We start from the raw sequence: 22,274 nt of genomic DNA on the forward strand, positions 1-22,274 counted from the left end.
GTGATACCAATCCTGGTGTTTTGAGATTTTGTTCATGGATTTTTTTTTTTTTTTTTTGCAGTGCTGAGGTTCAAACACAGGACCTTGCACATGCTAGGCAAGTGTGCTACTGAGGCAGGCTAAATAGGGAAAGTTCTGGGACTCTTAAAATAGCTATGACTTAATATTATATTATATTAAGATATATTTCAGGTTGAACATTCTTCTCTTTCTCTGAGCCTTCTTTTCAATTGCAAATGTATGTAAGTTATTCACACCCTGGTCTGGGACAACTCAAACCATCCCCACCTCACTCCAGAGACCACCCATGCTCTTCCCCACTCATTGATTATTATTGGTGGTTGTGAATCACCAGGTTCTTCCCTTCCTGTAAGTTAGCATAGGTTTTTAAAGCACCTGGAAAGAGGAAGACGCTCTCTCTGCTTCTGGCTTCCACCTGCCCCACCATGGCCTTCTGTAACTCCTTTCCCTAATCTTTAATAAGCTCTATTACCTTCCTAACTACACCCACCTGTCCTGCCTGAATGCTTCCAGGTGGGAAACAAAGAATTTGGGAATCTTCTGATCAGAGTCTACACAAGCCTACAACTCTACCTACCCCCAGACTGGATTTTCTTTTTTCATTTTAAAAAATACTGTATTATTTATCTAGATTACTGAGGGGTATTTTGGACTCCCTAAGTTTTGCAGCTGAGGTTAATACTTCGTTGACTTCAGGGTACTCCTAGACTTGAGAGTTTTACATCTTGAGGATGTAATCTGAAGATAACAAACATATTTGTGGGCCACCCCAAGTTCCTAGAAAATCCCACAGAAGTTTTGGGGGCACTCTGTTAATTTTCTCCTTTATGATGTCACTTATGATTAACTAAAGACTTCCACATGATTAGGGAATGAAGTACATTAAACACAAACATTTTACTTCCCCCGTAACTGCCCTAAAATGCTATTAGCAGAGTAAAAAGCTTAAAACTCACAAAACTAACAGAAAGGAAGAGAACAGTAAATGAGAGATGTCTGAATGTTTGGACAACTGATGAAAGAGCAAATCTGACACAGATAGCAATGGTGCAGGAGGCTGAGTCCTCCTGCCTACAGATACAGTGAGAATTGGGCCAGCTCATCCCAGAGAGTCCCAACAAAAATGTAACCGGGGAGAGAGCATAATTCACACTTACCTGTTGTGTTCCATAATGTACATTTACTGTAACACCTCAGAGATAATGGAACTGTCCAGTGTATTGTCATAAATAGATTAGATGGCACCTAGATCAAGTACCTCTAGAAAATATTCGAGTGTGTGTGTGTCTGTGTGTGCTACTGGGGTTTGAACTGATGCTTGTTAGGCAGGCGCTCTACCACTTGAGCTATGCCCCAGCCCATTTTGTAATAGCAATTTTTCAGATAGGGTCTGATGTTTTTATCTGGCTCTAGCTTCAGAGCACAATCCTCCTACATATGCCTCCCAGTAGCCAGGACTACAGACATATCACCATGCCCATATGATTTGCTGGGATGAGGCTCCTGCCAACTTTTTGTTGGGATGGCCTCAAACTATGATCCTCTTGAACTCCACCTCTCAATTAACTTGGATTACACAGATACGCACTGCCATGCCTGGCCTCAAAAATGTTCTAATGTTCTAATATGCTAACAATGCTATGATTATCTCAAAGACTAAGGATTGAGCTAAAATACCAGGTGACTTGGGGTGACCAACTTCCTCCAGAAAAGTGTAGGGCCTTACACAGACTGAAAATTTGGGGGACTGCATAAGCTACAGCAACCTATAGCATACTGCAGACAAATAGGAATAAGTTGTTCTTGTTACTTTCCACCTCTTACACTACACTAGGGCTTCAACACCTAGTGGGGCTGTTTGGCTGATGGAGAAGTCACATCTTTGTTTTAGGGATGACGTTAGCATGAATCCATAAAATTACCCAGAAAAAGGCTATATTTGCTTGAGGATCTGAATAGCAACAGGGGTTCTTAGAACCGTGGAAGACTGCAGCCTATTATTTCCTTACAACTGTATAGTCCTAATGATGAAAAAAATTGGAAATGTCAGCCAGCTGCACTTGTGCCAACTGAACTTTCTGGCAAAGTCCAAGTCACTGGTCAATGATGACCTCTGGTCCTTTGAACTAGAAAAATACCAAATGCTGCTATTATACTCCTTTTGAAAAACTCTGAACAATCTTGGTATTCAACAGTTATGAAACAGTCTCAATGACTGTTTGGCTGAGGGACATAACTTACTAAGACCTGAAATACCCAGGGTATCATAGGTGATAAAAGCATTTCAACATGAAGGGCAATGTCCAAAGAGACTCAATTCTAAAATGGAAATGGTATATATACAAGCACACTACTGGAGTTTCCATGAGAGGACCTCATTGTGTATACAGCAAGTAGGCTCTATTCTCCTGACTGTAGAGTCTCCCCAGGGAGACTTGCTTGCTGTAATTGTTGAAGACCCTTTTGTTGCCACCAGTTGCCCAAGAATGTTGGCAATCAGCTTAATGATGGTTCCAGAATCAAGGATCAGGTCTCAATTTGGAACAGCTGTCCTAAATCTTGCATGTGACAAAATCCTCACTGAAGAAGGTAAGAATAAGTCGGCACAATGGGCTGTTTTCCTGACATAACTGAACATGAATTAAAACCCTCATGGCATATATTTGGATGTAGAATTGTTGACAATGAAGTCTAGCAAATAGAAAACTGGGTAACAGAAAGGACCTCTTCCACTCCTGTGCATGGTACTGCTCTTTGGAGATCTCTAAGAGAATTCTAAGGGCAAATAAAACTCAGGCATGATGATGTTTTTCAAATAAGCCCTATGCCAGGGTCTGAGGTCACTGCAGTCAACATGCTCATGCCCTAGTTTGACCTCAATCCATGAAATGAGTAGACACAGGAGAAATTCAATCTATGTAGTGGTGTGCTAAATGATGACATGTCACTGGCCCCTGTTGATGCTCAAAGTTATAATAAAACCTGCCTCATTTGCACTAAGTCTCTATTTCTGCTGAAGACATATTCCATGTCCTAGGGACATCACATACCTGGCAAGTAACTTGCACTCTTTTTACCTACTGTTTGGAGCGGGGTTGAAAATTATCAGGATATGTTTTGGGATTGGCTTTAAGCCAACACTGATAACTCTATAGGGGAACTGCAACAGCAACAATATGTAACAACATAAAACCCTATGTGTAGTACTAGTTTGGTTCTCCTAGTCATGTTTCATCACATGAAAACACACACTGCACTGCTTACAACAAGGAGAAACACAAGCCTGTCCAATAGGCTTTTCATACTACTTTCACCCTCAAAGTAAAGGGTTAACAGAAAATCGGGCCCAGTAAAATACCTGCTTTAAAAATGAGTGGTAACAAAGGATTGAAGGGCTGGTTTCAATACTGATAGCAATTATGTAGAACCTAATAAAACATAATTCAGATATTGACAATCAAATGTGTTGAGATATTGCACTCAAACTCTAACAGGGCATGTCTTGAGCAATGTTAGGTTGATTACAGTTCTTTATTTTTTTCAGGACTGAGAATGGAAGGTCTCACACATGCTAAGCAAGAGCTCTACCACTGGCTTCACATGGCCAGCTGGTGATTACAGTCCTTAATCACTCAATAGATGCATACCATAAGTAAAGACGACTATTGATCAGGGAGGCAAATGAACTGTAAAGTTAGTTAAAAAATATGAAAAAGTTTATCCTGAAATTTTGGCAGGGGGACAGGGTCTTGATATGTAGCCCAAGCTGGCCTTGAACTCTCCATCCTCCTACCTCAGCCTTCCAAGTGCTGGGATTAAAGGCTTGTGTCACCAATCCTGGGTGGTTCAACTAACTGTTTAAATCCAAACCAGCTGGTTATTACAACTGTGTGAAATCTGTATGTACATTTAAACATTTTTAATTTTTTATGTACATTTTTCATTAGCAATATTGCAAGACAAGTAGTTGCTCTTAAACTAAAAGTGATCATTTTGTCATAAAAAAGCCTTGATCATGGATCAGGGGTATAAAATGTGATATAAAGAACTGTTTTGAGCATATGACTTTTCTGAGGTGGGGAGACATATCACACTGCACACATGGGTCACAGTGCTGGAATTATAAAACAGATGATAGTTGATGAGGCAAGTTTCTGAAGAGGCAGATTAGATCAAAGGATGGTTGTGTGGATTAGACCTGGTTAGAAGATTCATAGCTTTTTCTGCAGCACTGAAAGATATGTCTCTTTTAGATGGTGGGTGAAGTCAATGCAAGAGTTGCAATGAAAGCCTGACTTTTCTCCCTAAAAACTTAGCTGCTTTAGGCCAGGAAAGACAGAGAACTTTAACCAAATGTGCCTAAATCTGTAGACTGGACAGAAGTTGAGGGAAGTAATGGCTGATGTCTCTGTTTTCTCAAAGAAAAATGAAACAACACGACCAGCGAAGAGAATATAGTAAAGATGTAGAATAGGTACTGAGGCATATGCAGAGGGTGCAGAGTAGATGAGGCCATCAGTATGTACCTATCCACACAACTCCAAGACTTCTCAAGCAGGATTCTGTCCAAGTGTAGAACTGACAGGAGTTTCTGTGATGGATGAAAAAGGACACAGGGTCATAAAGGAGTTAAAGGAATTGGCAAGGGAACGGTTGAAACTTGTGACTCATTTCAAAGTATACATCCTATGCAGACTTACGAGTAAAAAAGCATTCATTAACTTCAGAGCTAATAAGACTCCCTTTCCTTTCTGGGGCTTAGGAGTAGTCCTATGTTCAGAGATATTGAGATATTTTTGAATGAGTAAATTAATAAACTAAATCTGACTTTGTTAAGTATTTCTAAATACCAGTATCAGTTTTAAATTTGGGATGCATATTTGATTATTTCAGAGAATTAGAATTCTGTCCCAAGAGCTACACATTCTTTAATTTATATACACTACAGTAACTAGACTGATGTCAAGAACTCTAATAAAATCCAATTTGGAACACAAAAGTTTATTAGAATAAAAATACACGTACAATATCCAACATTAAAATTATTTCACATCACATACAGGCTTTTATCTCCACTAGTTTTTTAAAAATGCTTTTAAAGTCTATGCTTTAAATTATTTGCTCATATGTAAACAAATCTTAGATTACCAAAGACGCAGTGTATCTATTAGATATTAAACATTAAAATTTAGAGCTGGGAATTGATAGTTATATTCTATTACACTAAATATTCTGTAAATTTTTGGAAAGAGAGGAGCAAGATCAAAATACTTCACTTGAAATGAGGTAAGCTGTATGACAAGGTTTTTAGTTGTACATATCACAAATGTTGAGATGAGAATATTAAGAACATTCATGGAAAATTCACTTAAATGTTTGCATAGTTTAAATTCTTTCAAAAAAAAAAAAGCTACCCAGATTTCTCTTTGAAAAAAAGAGACAATTATTTGGTTCTACTTCGGATGTGTGTACTTTTACGTTTTCTCTCATTTAGAAAAAAGAAGTCATACAAATATTCACGAGTCCACCAAAAAGGGAAAAACAAATTGTTAGGACCAACATTTCAAGCTGCCTTTTGGAAAGAAAATTAAAAACAGAGGTAGATGGTTAAATATTAGTGGCCAAGTTATTCAAGTGACTAATTTTTGTCTTGGTACAGATTCTCCCAAGTTTTATACTTGAAGCCAAATAGTAAATAACTTCAGAAGAAAGCAGTACCTAGCAGAAGTTATTTTCCTTATATCAAAGAAAAATAATAAAAGTAAACCAGGCTTGAGACCCCTATTAAGGATATGATTGTTTAAAGCACTACAGTACATGCACTTTTTAAAGCAGGAGAATGAACCTTGCCTCTAAGCTTCTCAGGTGTATCTGGGGCAATGCTACAAGCCCCACCAGACCTGCTCAGTCAAAGTAGGACTGAAGGGTGCCTCGGCGCCTGACATCACAGGTCCAGCAATGGAAGCCTCCTCCCAGGGAATTGGCATTACGGATATTAACCTTTATGGCACTGATACCTGCATTGAAAGAGAGGGACGAGGTCAGTTCCACGGACTAACACGAAGTCTCCTTTAGAAAGTAAGCCTAAATATTTGGTGGAAGCCTATGGTTCTAATCTTCAGGACAGCCCAACCCAGAACAGTCTCTTCCCACTTTTGTTTTCAGAAGCTATATTTCATCTACTCTGTCTCACTGCTAATAGCAAATCTTCACCTAGAAACAGACTGAAGTTTTGTTCTATCAACTGTTCACAGTCAACAGACTGAACGAGCAGGTATGCCTACCACATGTTCAAAAACAATCAAGTACTAAAATTTCAAGACTGTTTCTAATTTTACCATGTTAATTTAGTTGGAAAAGTATAATTTAGTCAACCCGAAAAGTGAATTTTACATAGTCAGATATAAAGAGAGTTTCTCTGATACAGATTAACCTTGCTAGGTCAACTTAAGGAAACAAATGACCAAAGATGATATTTTAATATTTGGATTGTATGGTTATATGTATACCAAAGCTAGTTAGAGAGCTAGTTTAATATGGTACCATCTATAATGTCATGCCTGTGATGTGCAAGGGCTATTTAAAGCAAGGATATTTAGGAAGATTCTGTCATACTTAGACATGGTAGGGTTTTAAAAAGATAATCTCTTCTCTTCTTTCACTGTTTTGATGGGTTAGGTAAGCTACAGAGCTACTATAGGGAGAGAAAGGATACATGAATCATCCAGAAAGACTCTTTTGAAGAGGTGAGGCTTATTAGGACTTTGAAGACTAAGAATGGGGTCTGGACAGGTGTTAGAAGTGGATTTGGGATAAGGGGTGAACTTTTAAACATGAAAAACCTATCTTATCTTATCTTGGAATGCAACAAAGGAACAAATAATTTCTTCTGGATAGCATACCTGAAATACAAGGTAACTTTTTAATGACTCAATTTCAACAAGTAAACTTCCTGGCTCTTATTTAATGGCCACTCAGTGTATGTCAAGTATATTAAGGGTGATGAATACACACACATCTGTGCTCTATACAATAGCTCTTATGAACAGTCTTTCTTTCAACATTTTTATCAATAGCATCAGAATCATTGCTCTGAATTTTAAGTATGTGGGTAGGCAAACTCCCCCCTGGGAGTAAATCCCAGGCCTGCTCTTCATTTCAAAGCTGAGTGATCTCCTGCCACCTCCACTGCATTTCAGTACTTTGTTAACAGTGCTCCAAGTACACACAAGCCACTTCTCTATCTGCACCATTATAAGGCCTTTAAAATACTGACCTACTTTTAAAGGATCCTTAGTAATTTCTTATTTGGGGAAGGGCTGACCAATCCAAAAGAGGTAATTCCACACATGGGTCTCAGAAAAGGGACTGAGTCATGGAAGATGGATAAACTTATTGCTACAGAAGTGTTTCAGGGGCTCTGGATACAGCTGCAACTTTTTGAAGCTATGCTTGTTGAGAACAGAAATACTGGCCATTTGACAAAATAATAATTGGACACTCTAAAAGGAATAGAAATTGAATTTCATAAACCATACATCAGACCTCGTGCCATTTCCTCAGTTTTTGTTGAACATTTCACATGTGACAGACATTTTACATGTATCATACATACCCAGCTTCTCAAACATCTTTTGAATTGGGACTTCGTTGGCATCCACCATAACACGTTTTTCATCTAGCATTAAGACGTTCATAGAAAGCCATTTGGATGACATCCAGAGTGGATGATCTGAAAATAGCAACAAATGTTAAACCATGTCTGGTAGCAGCTTTGTTTAAAGCAGGACTTATAAGGGAAGGATATTAAAGTGACAGCTCAATTCTTTTCCCTAAATTACTTTTCATGTGAAAACTTGTTTTACTTATTTATTTATTTTTTGAGTTAAGGTCATGCCAAATAGCCCAGGCTGGCCTTGAACTTGGGATCCTCCTTGTGCCACCGTACCTAGCTTGCTCCTGCCTGCCTGCCTGCCTGCACTGGGGATTGAATGAGGGCCTTGAGCATGCTAAAAAGTGTTAAACTGACAACTGAGCTGTATCTCTAGCCCTGAAAACTTATTTTCAACTTATGATAGTTTATCTGTAAATGTTATAAATCAATACATTTTCACCACACAGTTGGACTTCAACTTGTTTTCTTTTAAAAGTCACTTCTTGCTTTATGTAATGCTGCTTTATTCTGTCTTCTCACTTTCACTTTCTGTGGGAGAGAAAGTTGCAAACACAAATGCCAGCCCAGTCCTACTACCAAGTCACCACTTTATTCCTTAGTGGTGAAACATTTTCTCCAGTTTGCTAAAAATGTGGATTGCTCTCTATAGGTGAGAGTCAGTGACATGACTAAGTATATTATAGTAAACATACCATCTGGGATGACTGGGGTTGGAGGAGTAACTATGGTCCATCCTGCTTTCTTGAAAAGATCAATCTGCAAAATGAAATAAACCCCAAAGGCTTAAATCCATATTTACTATTATTCTTGGTCTCTAGTAGTCCTTATCTTTAAATTTTTTTTTTACTTATGGATTTGTTTTTTTGAGACAGGGTCTTGCCATGTAGCCCAGGTTGGCCTTGATCTCATGATTCTCCCACCTTGGCCTCCCAATAGCTGCGATTACAGGTGTGCACCACCATGTCCAGCTTTATCATTAACAATTCCTCTTGGCAAGCTGTCTTTGCAAATGCCAAAATAAGGAAGTAAGATTTTCAGTGTTTGGATGATTTTGTTTAAATTCTAATTTAAAATGTACAGATAAACCCCAGATTAAAGTTAGAAAGTAAAAAGAGATATTAAAGTTTTTAAAGCTTTTCTCAGGTTTCAGAAACTTAAAATACCAAAGATACTTTCCTTAAGACAGCCTCATTAAAGAAAATAACAATATTTCCTAACCAGTTAGTTAGAAGAAAATAAAAATATGATTGTCAAACTCATAATCCATCTACTTAATAGTCCGTCACTTTCTGGCCATTGTATAAAGGCAAATGTTAGGGATTTATTCTTGACAAACTATAATCATCATTAGTTACTTATTATGTCAGCCATCTTTATGTTCATACCATATACCCAATTAGTTTATTAATAAATTGTATTACAATGTCTTGAATCTTGGTCATTGGGTCTGAAAATAAGGGGCAGACATGAATTGTAACACAGTATAAAAGTGCTTTGAAAAAGCGTACTGTGGCCTTGCAAATAACACAAATATCCCTTACTGCCCAATTGGACCTAGAAAGCAGCAGGTAGAAAGTAGAAGGCTGCAGGGAACGAGACCAGCTGCACTGCAGTGACACCATTCCTTCCTGTAGAGCGGGTCTGGCTGAAGAGAGTGTGACCCACTGGATAGAGAAGACACCCACTACCCAGTGGCATTGCTGTAATCATGCAGAAGTCATTTGTTTAGAATTCAGTGGTGTGGAACTGCTATTTGCAAACTATGAGCTAATATCACTGTTAGATAAAAATACACTCATATGCACAAATTTGATGTTTTGACAATAGCAAGCAACTAAAGTCAAAAGTTTGATGATACTAATTATCACAGCAATGATGTATATTTCTGAGTGTTGGACATTTTGTAATAAATACACAATAAGCAATCTAATGTTTGATCAGAATACTATTGAACAATACTAACTTTGTCACTTACGACCATTAGAACCATGGAAGTACTTAAAATAAGGTTGCGAGGCTCCATTGCTTTTCCAGTGTCTCACAAATTCTTACCTGGTGACATGGTCGGTCAGGGTTGGAAAGTACAAGACCAGGTCCAATGATGTTGAAGGTAGCATCAATATGCATTGGATTGGGGTCTTTAAAGGAAATGATATGTACTCTGTAGTCAGGAGCAAGATGCCTACGCATCCACTCAATGCCCAGGCAATTTGTAACCTGAAAATAAAAGGAAGACACGCAATCTGTAAAGATTTGGTTCTATGTGTAGAAAACTAAAAATATGTAGGATTAAACTATTTTAATTTAGAAATAAAGAATACAATAAGATAGCATGGAATTTCAGAGTCATCCTTTACCAACCTGGCTTCTCTGTGCAAAAATATCTCTTCCAGCTCGAATAAAGTCAGCAGCATCAAAACATGGCTCAAACTCAGTAGTCACAAATTTTCCCTGAGCAGCCAATTTGTGTCTGTCTTCCACAGAGTGGATGGGATAATCCTAGTTGGAACAAGAATGAACACATGCAATGCATTGGTTTCATAAGGAATTTATTTACAAGGACATGCATTATTAAATAAAAAAATTAGTTCAACATCATCATTTCCCTAAATACTACTATTCAGTTCTAGACTAAAGTATGCATAGGAAAGATGTAGGTCCATGATAAACAAACCAAAACACAAAAGTACCACCACAACAAAATAAAAAACTAGGCACCACAGCAATTTTGTAATACTTAGAAGCAAGTGTATGGCAGTAATTGATTCTGAAAATATTCCAGGACCCATGAACACATATATGCAGCTATCTAGAATACTGAGAGCCAGCAGGATGAAGTCATTATGCTCTTTTAGAAAAGGAATGTGGTCCTGAGCCTAACTTGTATCATAAAATGAGACACCATGCTTCCCCTGCCAACTTGGGTGTGGTGGAATTAATTCAGTCTTTAAACTTCTAGAAGAAATTTTGATTTAAAACTTTTTTCTATAAATGATCAAGTAACAAATGTTTTAATTAGAGAAACACAGCCATCCCTCAGTATCTGCTGGGAGACTTCCAGGACCCCTGATAGATACTAAAATCCACGAATGCTCAAACCCTGTTGGCATATAACCTATGCGTAGCCTTCTGTATATGTTAAATCATCTCTAGATTACTTATCCTACCTATGCAATGTAAATGCAATAAAAAAATTGTTACACTGTGTTCTTTAGGGAATAATGACAAGAAAAAAGTCAGCACATATTCAGTAAGACAATTTTTAAATTTTTTTTTATTGTTTTATTATTCATATGTGCATACAAGGCTTGGGTCTTACTCTGTGTGGATTATTTAGAAGAGTTACCAATAAGCTAGCCCATAATCAGGGACCTACCTGGTCGTAAAGCTCATCAGCCATTGTGGGCTTAGGGGCCGTTGTCCATTTGGCACCACGGTGGAAGTAGTCTTTGATAATTGACCTGTATGCTCGGTACTCAAAGAAGCGTGCACGCCATGCCATGGGGGCCTCGATAATTTCATTTCCCACAACTATCAGGATGTCACGTGGCATCGCACCGTATAAACCTGTCAGATCAAAGCGTTCCACAACCACCGTAATGCAGATTTCCAAGACAGAGAGGGTATGTAAGACGATCTAGTGTTTTGGTAAAACAATTACTAAAAACCTTGTATCTGTGTGTATATATACACAATTAGAAGATGGAGAAAATGGAATGATACATGCTAGATTGTTAATATACATACAATGAAGTTTTATTCAGTCATAAAGAAGAATGAAATTTTGTCATTTGCAGGAAAATGGATGGAACTGGAAGTCCTGTCAAACAAAATGAGGCAGTGTCACAAAGACAATTATTGCATGATTTCTCTCATGTGGAATTGAGGAGGAAAAAGACATGACTGTAAAAGGGGGGACTATTGGGGAAAGCAGGAGAGGGGATAAGAAAGGGTGAATAAAGGGGGATTAATATACAATTAATATATGCTAAAATAATAATATACAATTAATAGACGCTAAAAAAAGAAATGATTTCTGTGTAAGGGTGGAGATGCCAAGCAAAAAAGGGAAAGAATAAAAATGAAGCAGTAAAGTGGTTGTTCAAGGAGATCTTGAACCACCAAGCCTTCTCCATTTGTCAGTTCCTTTCCTGCTATACAGAAGCAGGGTTCTTAGAGAGTTATCAATGTCACAAAATGAAAAGTGGGCCAAGAATCATTCTGGAACTATAAATTATAGTCAGAACTTAAGCACATGAATAGCTGTGCATCGATGCCAGTTAAAAAGAAAATGGCAGGCTGGTAGAGTGGTTCAAGTGGTAGATTACCTGCCTGGCAAGTGTAAGGCCTTGAATCAAACCCCAGAACTGCCAGGGGGGAAAAAGAGTATTTTCTGTTCCTAAGAAAGTGCTAGGGGTATATAGCTTAGTGTCAAAGTGCTTGCGTCACATGTGCAAAGCCCTGGGTTCAATCCTCAGCATCACAAAATAAATAAATATCAAAAAGTCTGTTCTTAAAGAAAAGTAAATGGAATTCATTGTTGTTGTGTTAAGGAGATGACCATAAAGTTTAAGAAAAACTGCTTCTTTCAAGAACCACCAGATTTACTATGGAGGTTAGAATGTCAATCTCTTAATCATATCAAAATGAACCAAACTGTTCCTAAATAACCTTTAAAGATTTGAGGGAATAATAAAACAAGGACTCTCCAAGAATTTTTCAGAACTTTCTTCATACATATTCAAGAAAGAAATTCAAAGTCGAGGCACTTACCCGTGGATTCAAAATCAGGAGTTTTATACTTCAGCGACCAGTCAATGGGGTCAGGCCTTCTCACTGTCACCCCTTCCATTTTTAAAATATTGCACATTTCTTCAATTTCAGCCACAGCATTTCTCAAATGATCTTTGGGAAAATAATGCCCTCCATATTTCTGGTAAAATGGCCAGTACTTTTCATATGTGTTGGCCTAGAAGTAGAAGAAAGTAAATGAAATAATTACAGTAGAAAAATATAATTCAAAGTAGGTTCATGAGTGGAAAACAGTTCTTTGTACAATGTAACAGAACTGAGACTTGAGAGGGGGACATGTTTTGTTCACTGTTGATCCCCAGCATTGAGCACACTGGCTCTCTGCTCCATTTTTGTTGAATGAAGAACTCTAAATTATCTTGACATTTGGAAGCCTTTCTGATCCTTCTGCCTCAGATCTCATGCCCAGCCACTAATAGCACGTCAACCTCCAGACAGACTTGGCCATGCTTCACAGACAAAACAGGACACAGCACCCCTTGTTACAGATTGTCAATGAAATTAAGCAAGAGACAAACTAGCATAAGGGAATGAAAAACACCTGTATGAAAAAAAAACCATGGGCTATCAATGTATCTCAGAATTCTGTCTGGAAAATATTACCTCAAGATAGTCTGTGGGCAAGAAAAAAAAGATATTTTGTCCCTGTTAAGATTAGGGACATACTTTCAAATATGCTTTTAAAAATCCATTACTGAGCCAGGCAGCAGTGGCTCACACCTATAATCCCAGCTACTCAGGAGGCAGAGATCAGGAGGATTGTAGTTTGAAGGCAGCCCAGGCAAATAATTTGTGAGGCCCTATCTCGAGAAAACCCACCACAGAAAAGGGCTGGTGGAATGGCTTAAGGTGAAGACCCCAAGTTCAGACCCCGAGTTCAAACCCCAGAACCACAAAAAACAAAAACCATTACTGGCTTTCCAAGTCACTAGTCTGGGTTTGGTACTTCCTAATCACTGTGACTCATATCAAACACACCTCCCCTCTCCACATCACTTCAGGCTTTTTAGATATAGAAGAAAGTGATCTGATAAACAAATTCACAAATTTTTAGTAACTGAGAAAAGTTTAACATGTAGAAAATTTCCAGAAGTTTTATGCAAAAATGTAAAAATCTAGAAAGCTTCTTCATTCAGGTTGCTTTGCATGTGTCTAAGTTCTCAGTTGATTTAAAGAAATACATTTGTACACATTTTGCATTTTATAATATGTCAAAACAGATGAAGCAGAACTCTAGTCAGAGAATCCAGACTCTACAAAAATGCCTTGGATCTTCATCAAAAGATTAGCAAAGCCTTATATATTTATATATTTTTAGTTGAAAAAATGTATAAAGCATGTATTTTTTTAAATGTTTCTTTGTATCATCGATTAACCAACAGCAGTCCTGATCATGTCAGATATAAGGAGTTTCCACATAAATCAAGATACTTGCAGACAGTGATAATTACTAAAAAGAAGTGACAGGGGTAACATCTTAAGTGTGTCTACTCTAATTAGATTTTCTTTCAGTTGGTGGTCCTGGCAGTCCAAGAGGCAGGGCAAGGAAAGAGGCTCAGGGAGGTCACATGCTTGCTTACTACCTGGACAAATAGACCTAGAACCTCAGGGCCCTGACTCTTAATCTAACAGTGTTCTGAATATAATAAGGGACTTAGCTGTGTTTTACTCTTTTGAGCATTTTTGGGGATGGGTGGGTATCGGGGTTCAACTCAGGACCTTGCACTGGCGAGGCAGGTGCTCTATCCACTCCTCCACCCTTTTTGCTTTAGTTATTTTGAGGATAAGGTCTCAAGTTTATACCCAGGCCAACCCAGACCATGATCCCCCATTTTACGATTCCTGTGTAGCTGGGATGATAGTCACAACCAACTATACCCAGATATTGGTTGAAAGGGCATCTTGTGAACTTTTTGCCTAGGCTGGCTTCCAATCCCGAGTGTCCTGACCTCAGCCTCTGGAGTAGCTAGGATTACAGGTCTGAGTCACTATCCCTGTACAAAACTTTAAAAACTAGAATGCTTATCATAGTTCATATTGTTCCCAAGGGCTTTTGTCCATCAAAACTGGACTAAATATCTGAATGTCTGGCTCTTCAATGTTAAAGACAATATTTTTTTTAGGCTTGTGTCTCTACTCCCATTATCGCCTTAGTCTGATAAATATCGAGTATATGATATTTGACTTGCCTTTTGGTCGCTCAGTATCTAGAGTCACATCAACTTGTCTGGTACTTAGCCTACAGGATAAGGAATAAGCTGAAAGAAGATCTTTAGAAAACATGAAGATTCTCTAAAAATGGGATTGATAAACTAAGGTCAGATTTGGCCTGTTGACTCTTTTTATAAACAAAGTTTTATAGAGACACTCATTTCTTCACATGCTGCTCATGGCTGCCTCTGTATTACAGGGGCAGAGTTGAGAGTTGAGTAGTTGCAATGCAGATCTCAGTTCTACACGTCTGAGTTATCTGGCCCTATGCAGAAAAAATTTGCTAATCACTGTTCAGAATCATCAACTAATTCCTATACTTTTCAATATCTATAGTAAAATAGCAGGGCTAATTTCTGACCCATGAAAAATGTTATCAGCATTAAACATATGAATATTTTTTAAGGCCAGTCTACTCTTTCAAAGACCAAACAAACAAATAAAAAAGCACTCCAGTTTTCTACTCTTAGGAATTTCTGCAGCAGCATCCAAAAAGAGAGGATAATACTGACTCTTTTTATTCCTCTTGGATGCATCCTGGTACTCCCCATCCATTCACCAGTTTCTCCTTCTCATGCTAGGCACATCTCCTACAATCCACTAAGGGACAAGAGACCTTTGAAAAGTGAACACTGAATTATAGTGGACACATGGTTATGCTGTCTTTCTAAATCCATTCCAATGTATCCTGTGTGACTATATGTGCACAGTAAAGTTTGCCTTGATATATATTAAGTCAACTTTCCTGTGAGGAAAAAGTTATTTGAACAAGTGTGAGCTGTAATCTGGCAAAGGTTGGACAAAGTCCAAATGATCAGGGCAAACTACATTTTCCAAGAGCTAGCTGGAAATTGTTTGCACTTCCTTTATACCATGACAAATGAGTTAGCAATCATTTACCAAGTGTCTGCAAGATAATAACTGCTGTATTAGAAGCTCAGCATATCATGTTTTTAATAACCTGTTGAAGGGATATGGCTGAATTCCTGGAAACTTTATAGTCCTCCAAAGCTTGAAATCCTTTATGCGGGTTTGCCAAATGAACTTCTAAATACTATCTTTGGAAGGCTAATAATTATCAATAGAAACTTACTTTTAACTTTTCTAGCAACTTATATAAATTTATATTACATTTATTAATATTTTTATTAGCCTTAATTTCATATTTTATAGAAGGTCTTCTATCAAGGGTTTTATTTTTTTAAAAGACAAAAGCAAGTATGTTTTACAGAACAAAAGGCTATTTCACTCGAAAAAATTGTGCTTCCTCATAGCCATGTTCTTTGGTTTCTTCAACTTCTCTAACACATCTTCCAACACATCTTCTGTTCTAATTGCCTTTAAACAGTTTTGCACATTATTTCATCTCTTACTGTCCTCAAGCTGATTGATTTATCTGTGTCATTCTTATCATTGTTCTAGGGGCCATGCATGTGTTCCATTTACTCTCTTCTCAATGCCTAGCTGAGCCTGTCGTCTAAAACAGAAATAACCAGAAAAATGAATGCAATCAGTACTGCTGATGCTACTTGTAGCTATAACCACTTCACCCCCAATGTGTCTTTATAATGTAAAATTGGCAAACTGGATCCATACAGCTATAAAAAGTTATAGTTTTGACCTTCCACATACTCAGCATGTAACCTTTTACTATCAAATTTAACTTTGTCAAATAGTAAACGTCTTAGTATCTTCATTTTACTGGGACCTAGAAAGTTGTGGAATTCTGTACAGGGTCAAATAGCTAATAAACCAAGACTAGCTATCAAGCTTTTTTTTATCAAATACCTAATTCAACCCTATCTCCTGACTTTAGCATGGTATACTTTCCATAAGACCATGAAGCTATAAAGTCCAAGGTCATAAATCAAGTGACAAAGAACTCAAAATAATGTCTGTGAATTCTGACTCCATCACATGTTATAAAAGTCAGTAATTCTAAAGACAAGCAATTTTTTCAAAAAATTCAAGCAATTATTGCCTGAATTTGAACTTTAGTATCACTCAATTAAAACGGCCAGGAGATGGGCCAACTACTTTTCAAGAAAATACTTTAAAAGACCATGCCTTTTAATTTTAAAGTATGGAGATGACATGTAAATTAACCTGTTCTTCAAATTTCAAATATCGGAACCAAAGATAGTTTCAGAACAATTAGAAGATATTTTTTCCATTGCTCTGTTGTCCGGTTCTAACTCAAGAATCTCTTTTTGGCCAGGAGTGGTAGGTTGCATCTGTAGTCCCAGCTACTCAGTAGGCAGAGAGTAGGAGGATCACAGGTCAGGACCAGCCTGGGCAAAAAGTTATCAAGACCCCATCTCAACAAAACAAGTTGGGCATGGTGGCATGACTCTGTTATCCCAGTAACCCAGGAGGCCACAGGTAGGAAGATCTTGGTCTGAGGAGGCCCTGCAGGGGGAGGAGGTGTGAAGCAAGACCCTGTCTGAAAAACGACCTAAGTGAAAAGTGCTGGAGATGGATCTCAAGTGGTAGAGTTTGCCTAGCAAGCAAGCAGTACTGCCAAGAATCACTTTCTTCCAGAGGGCTTCCTAAATATCCAACACTTGATCATTGCTTTTTCCGTAGTTCTCCTGGCACTGCAACTGCCTTAGAGTTGGTTTGGTGTAAGATGCTTCGTGTTTTCATCTACTGAACACTGTATCTCTCCAAACAGAAAGGAAGTTCTTTGATGTTAATACCTCTAGAGCCTGGTTACATGGTAGGCATTATTTCCAATGATGATGGAAATGCTGTTGCAGAACTTATTTCCTCAATGCACATTACAAGTGAAAATGTAACAATTCAGTAAAAACTTAAGTACATTGAAGGTATATTTGTCATCACTTATTGATGGGAGCTTAGGATTGTCTACAATGTAGAATGGACCCTTATGCAGCATACCACCTGAACACAAGCCCATGGGGGTTCTGGTCATAAGAATATCCCACAGATAAAAAATAGCAGGAGTTTTAGAAAAGGGAGGTATTACTTGTTGCCAGGGAAAATCTGGAAGGTTTAGGGAAAGGTATTCCGGAGCTAGATAGTGATGGGCTTAAACTAAAGACAAAAGGGAGCAGGAAAGTAGGCGGGAAAGACTGAGGTGGGGACGAAGGCACAGGGCTTGGTAGGACTTGTCAGCTGCTTATGTGTTTGTCTTACAAAGTCTGCTGGAGAGCAGGGCAGAATGTTAGATGAAATAACAACTTAAATAGCAATGGGTATCTGCTAACCTCCCACACTGGCATATCTCTAAGATGGGGCAATGATTGAAAATGGGGAGTCCTGGAAATGCAGACAAAAGGCCAGCTTGTGCGGAATCCCGAATACCATGAGGACTTTATCCTCGGCAATGCAGATGGGGGAGTGGAGGAGGGAAGGCTAGCAAAGCGGAAGAGTGCTGGGAGCATGGTGAGTAACATGATCAAATTTGGGTTTAAAAATCACTCTGATATGCTGGGCCCCAATGGCTCACACCTGTAATCCTAGCTACTCAGGAGGCAGAGATCAGGAGGATTGTGGTTCAAAGCCAGCTCTGGGAAATAGTTTGCAAAACCCTATTGAAAAAACCCATCACAAAAAAGGGCTGGTGGAAGTGGCTCAAGGTGTAGGCTCTGAGTTCAACTCCCAGCACCTTGTACACACACACACACACACACACACACACACACACAAACACACACACATACACAATCACTCTGATAGCAGCTGGAGTATGGTCTAGAGAGAGGAGTGAATGGGGGAGAACAGTTGTGAGTTAACAGCAATAGTCCAGGGACAGATGAGCTATGGCAGAGGCACAGGGTCAGGGACAAGATTCACTTTGACAAGACTTGACAGATAATGAGGATGTGACTGAAGGAGAAATCAAAGAAAACTGGTGCTTTAACTTGATTAAAATAGGAATGCCAAAAATTAACAAGGAAGGAATGAAGAAGTCTCTGGATTAGAGGTGTCTGGCAATTGAATTCTAGATATTCCAAGTTTGAGGTCCTGTGGCAATATCCACTAAGGAGTTTAAAGTGTTGATCTAGACAGAGTTCAGCCAGAGGTCTGGACCAGAGTGGGGGAGGGAGCTGAAACTGTGAGGGTGGCAGAGGGAAAAGCACCAAAAGTGAAGTTCTGCTCAAATCCAACATTGCATTCTGAAGGGAAAAGAGCTGAGCAACAGTGAAAGAATTAATGTAACCAAGAAAGGTCTCACAGTGTCCCAGGGAGGTTTTAAGGAAGGAAGAAATTTTTGTAAATAATATCAAAGAGGTATCAAGCAAGATAACAAAATTAACCCCTGCTAAAATGAGAGTAGTTAGAAGAGGGTGGTAGCAGAAGCCAGACTGCTGGTGAGAGAACTGGTTTCCAGACACATGAACGCTTTTGCTTTACCTTCACCTCCACCGTGAATGGTGGAACACAGGCGTTTTCGGCTCTGCCCACTATCACTTCCTCTAAAGGGTCCCATTCATTGTAGGAGGAGACAGGGCAGTCCTTGGGCAGAGGGTCAGTGGCCTTGTCTTCAGCTGCACAGGAATTCTGGGAGGAAGCTGTAGCTGCCTGGGTGCTCTGGAAAGTTCGCTGCACCCATCCAGTTAAGATTCTTCCAAGCTTTCAAGGACAACAACAAAAAGATTATTGTGTAGCCCTATTCCACACGTCGGGGGTAGGAGAAAGTGAGATGGGGCAAAAGGGTGTAAACTCAGCATAATACAGTCAAACAATTAGAATCCGTTAGGAGATGGTAAAACAAGATGTTAATGGTGCCTGGGTATAGAGTGACTATAGGTGATTTTTACCTTCTTAAAAAGAAACTCAAGGTATTTTTTTCTCCAGTAACCATACACACACCATCTACAGCTTTACAAACAAGCTTTAACCAGCTTTCAGTAACTTCCACAGATGATGGGCCTCACTCCTTCCAGATAACTGCCCCATAACTCCTTTGCCAGGACCAGCTGGAGGAAGGAACCTCCTTTCCCCTTTAGTATCAAGTGTAACCATTAGGCTTTTGCCCCTCTTCTTCAAATAACAATGTGGAAGCATTTGTAAAGGACCTTATCGTTCACAATAATCAGCTTTAAACAAATTATTTTGTCACCTGACATACACTTCACATTCTTTGTCATGACCAGCTGTCACGTGCTCCATATTATAGATGGTCGACAGTTCCCTAGCCAACACAACGATTAAACCAGGCACAAATTTAAACTAAAAAGGAGATCTAAGCATTTGAAAAAAAAAAAAACTTTTTAAAATGTAGGGGCTATAAAATCTAGAGCATGGAGTCCCTTACCCACTAGGCACACCCCCAGACCCCTAAGTCTCTGTTTAAAAGCTTTAGGAAGAAGGCAGGACAGGCACAGCGGTGGAGACCAAAGCAAGAGGGAGAGTAGCAGCTGTTCCGGAACCAGTTGCTGGGGAGTCAAACTGCCAGAGCTATTCCTGTCGGAGAAAGGGAGGGTCTGCAGCCATATGCGGACATCCTGGGGACAGGGTGAACTCACTCAGCTCGTCTGGACTAGGGACTTGCTTGCTCTTGGTCCCCGAATCCTACTCTTCTCCCATCATCCGCCCCCATACGCGTTTCCCCGAATACTCCTCTATTCTATGCCTACGTAAGGCATGAACCCCACTAACGCCATACTTTCACTAAGGAGTCCCTGGTCGTCCCCAAGCCTGTCCCTGAACGGGAAGCTCCGTGGAGCCAACCAAAGTCTTGCGAGGAGGGCGGCGTCCCCCGCGCGGCGAGTCACCGCGGCCCGAGACGCGCAGAGTGCAGCGCACGGTGCGGGGGCGGCCGCGCCGACCCCAGTCTCCTAGGACCCGCCGACTTCCTGGCGGCCAGCAAAGGCTCGCGAAGCCGAGCTTCCACTGGGGACCCGACAGGACCCCCCGGCTGGGGGAAGCGAGGGACGCGGCAGCGCCGGGCAGGGAACGGGGACCGCTGGGCGAGGGAGAGGCAGGCCGGTGGCGCACGCACCCGAGACCCGATGTAGTGCACCGCTTCGGCGCCGCGGCTCCCGCCGCGCAGACACCGCACCCGCAGCATCGCCCCAGCCCGGCTGGTCCACGAGCGGAACGTCGCCTTCGCACGAGCCTCCCTGAGCGCGCCCGGAGCGGGATGTGCGTGCCGCGCGCCCGCGGCCTTTTGTAGCCGCGCCCCGCCCCGCCCCGCGACCCGCGCCCCGCCCCGCCCCGCGCCCCGCGCCCCGCGCCGCCCATTGGCTGCCGGGAACAGGTGGTGGGGCGGCCGGCCCGGGGTCTCCTGGAATTAGGAGCTCTTGGAGAACCGCTCAAACCTGCGGCTTACCGCCCCCCACCGCCCCGCACCCCGCGCCCGCTTTTTTTTTTAGCTTGTCAGTCCTTTGGCGTCCACTGCACACCGCGGTGCCTGATGTCTCTGCAAGACGCGACTGTCAACCAAGTAACATTAATATTATCTGCAATATGTTTTAATTGCGCATTTCGGGATTTGAATGTGCAAAGCGTGAGTACGTTTAAATTCACTTATGTTGGAGATCCAGCCCCTCATTTTACAGTGAAGGACAAGACCTAATGATCAGATACATGGCTTCTTGAAGCAACACTGGGGGGGTTGAGGCAGGAAGGGACCAAACCTGAGACGCAGGTCATCTGCGACCTGGGCACTGCGTTTTCCATCCACTAGCCTGTTGGCTGTTTTTGGAACACTGGCCATTTCAAATGGTCTTTGGCTATGTGCCCATGGCTTGAGAAAGTCAGTCATGAAAATAGAGACAAAGGGGAGTCAGAAATAAGGGAGGACCGCAGATAGACCTTACATTTCATGTATTAAAATGTTTGTTTCAACGTGATTAAGGTGCTTTTTTTAGAAAAGTAGCTCCCTCACAGTGCAGTCTTCATTGCTACAGCATTGTAAAAGCAAAATTACAGAACTCCATCTAATATTTAAGTTCCCAGAAGAGACTAGATTTGAATATTTCTTTTCTTTCTTTCCTTTCCCCTTCCCCACCTCTCTTCTTTCTTTTTTCCTCTCCTTTCTTTCTTTTTGTGACAGTCTCACTATGCAGCTCAGGCTGGCCTTGAACTCTCAGCATCTTGAGTTTTGAGATTGCAGACATGCATCACCATGCCTGGCCAAGTTTTTTATCTTTGCACCCACAAAATATGCGAGTGTTAATTTTCAGTGAGTTGTGTTTTAAATTTTGATGTTTCAAACTTGTTTTCCAGCATTGGTGGGTAGAAGGCAACAATCAGGATGGAGAGCTTTGGAGAGAGAATTGGGAAAGCTGGACTCTGGTCTTGGTTCTGTTATAGATGTGTCTTCTTGAGTTGCCTTCTTACTGCAATGAGAACATTTACATTTATTTTCCCTGGCACATGGGGGTGTCCAGGGCCAAAAAAGAGAGATGTAGAACCTGGTGTGGCACTAAGTTATGTGAATATGAAGTAATATGTTACTATTCTACAGTAGAGAGGCCCCTAAATGTCTTAATGTAGTGAAAGGAGCCAGGAAGTCTAGGTTCATACCTTAGCATCAATACAAAAATGCCTTATGACTTGGTACCAAATCCCTTGACCTTAC

The 22,274-nt window shown here is 40.2% G+C and overlaps 1 protein-coding gene across 1 annotated transcript; it reads right to left on the minus strand.

Annotated features, from left to right (window-relative positions):
• Positions 1–5,001: 5,001 nt before the first annotated feature.
• Positions 5,002–20,838, minus strand: Gatm (glycine amidinotransferase). Its single transcript, XM_020173522.2, has 9 exons — positions 20,691–20,838; positions 19,100–19,318; positions 12,470–12,665; positions 11,073–11,263; positions 10,058–10,195; positions 9,749–9,913; positions 8,389–8,452; positions 7,637–7,753; positions 5,002–6,038 (listed from the first exon to the last, which is right to left on the minus strand). Exons 1-9 carry the CDS (start codon positions 20,757–20,759, stop codon positions 5,926–5,928), a joined length of 1,272 nt encoding a protein of 423 aa, XP_020029111.1. The 5' UTR covers positions 20,760–20,838; the 3' UTR covers positions 5,002–5,925.
• Positions 20,839–22,274: the final 1,436 nt, after the last annotated feature.

This window comes from Castor canadensis, chromosome 2 (genome assembly GCF_047511655.1).
Source record: "Castor canadensis chromosome 2, mCasCan1.hap1v2, whole genome shotgun sequence".
Lineage (NCBI taxonomy): Eukaryota > Metazoa > Chordata > Mammalia > Rodentia > Castoridae > Castor > Castor canadensis.

Excerpts from the sequence above, each read along its gene's own strand:
- Gatm (XM_020173522.2), bottom strand. The coding sequence starts at position 20,759 with ATGCTGCGGGTGCGGTGTCTGCGCGGCGGGAGCCGCGGCGCCGAAGCG. Across the intron at positions 12,666-19,099 it reads CATTCACGGTGGAGGTGAAG|GCCAACACATATGAAAAGTA; the intron begins GTAAAGCAAAAG and ends TTCTACTTCTAG. Across the intron at positions 11,264-12,469 it reads TCCTGATTTTGAATCCACGG|GTTTATACGGTGCGATGCCA; the intron begins GTAAGTGCCTCG and ends TTGATCTGACAG.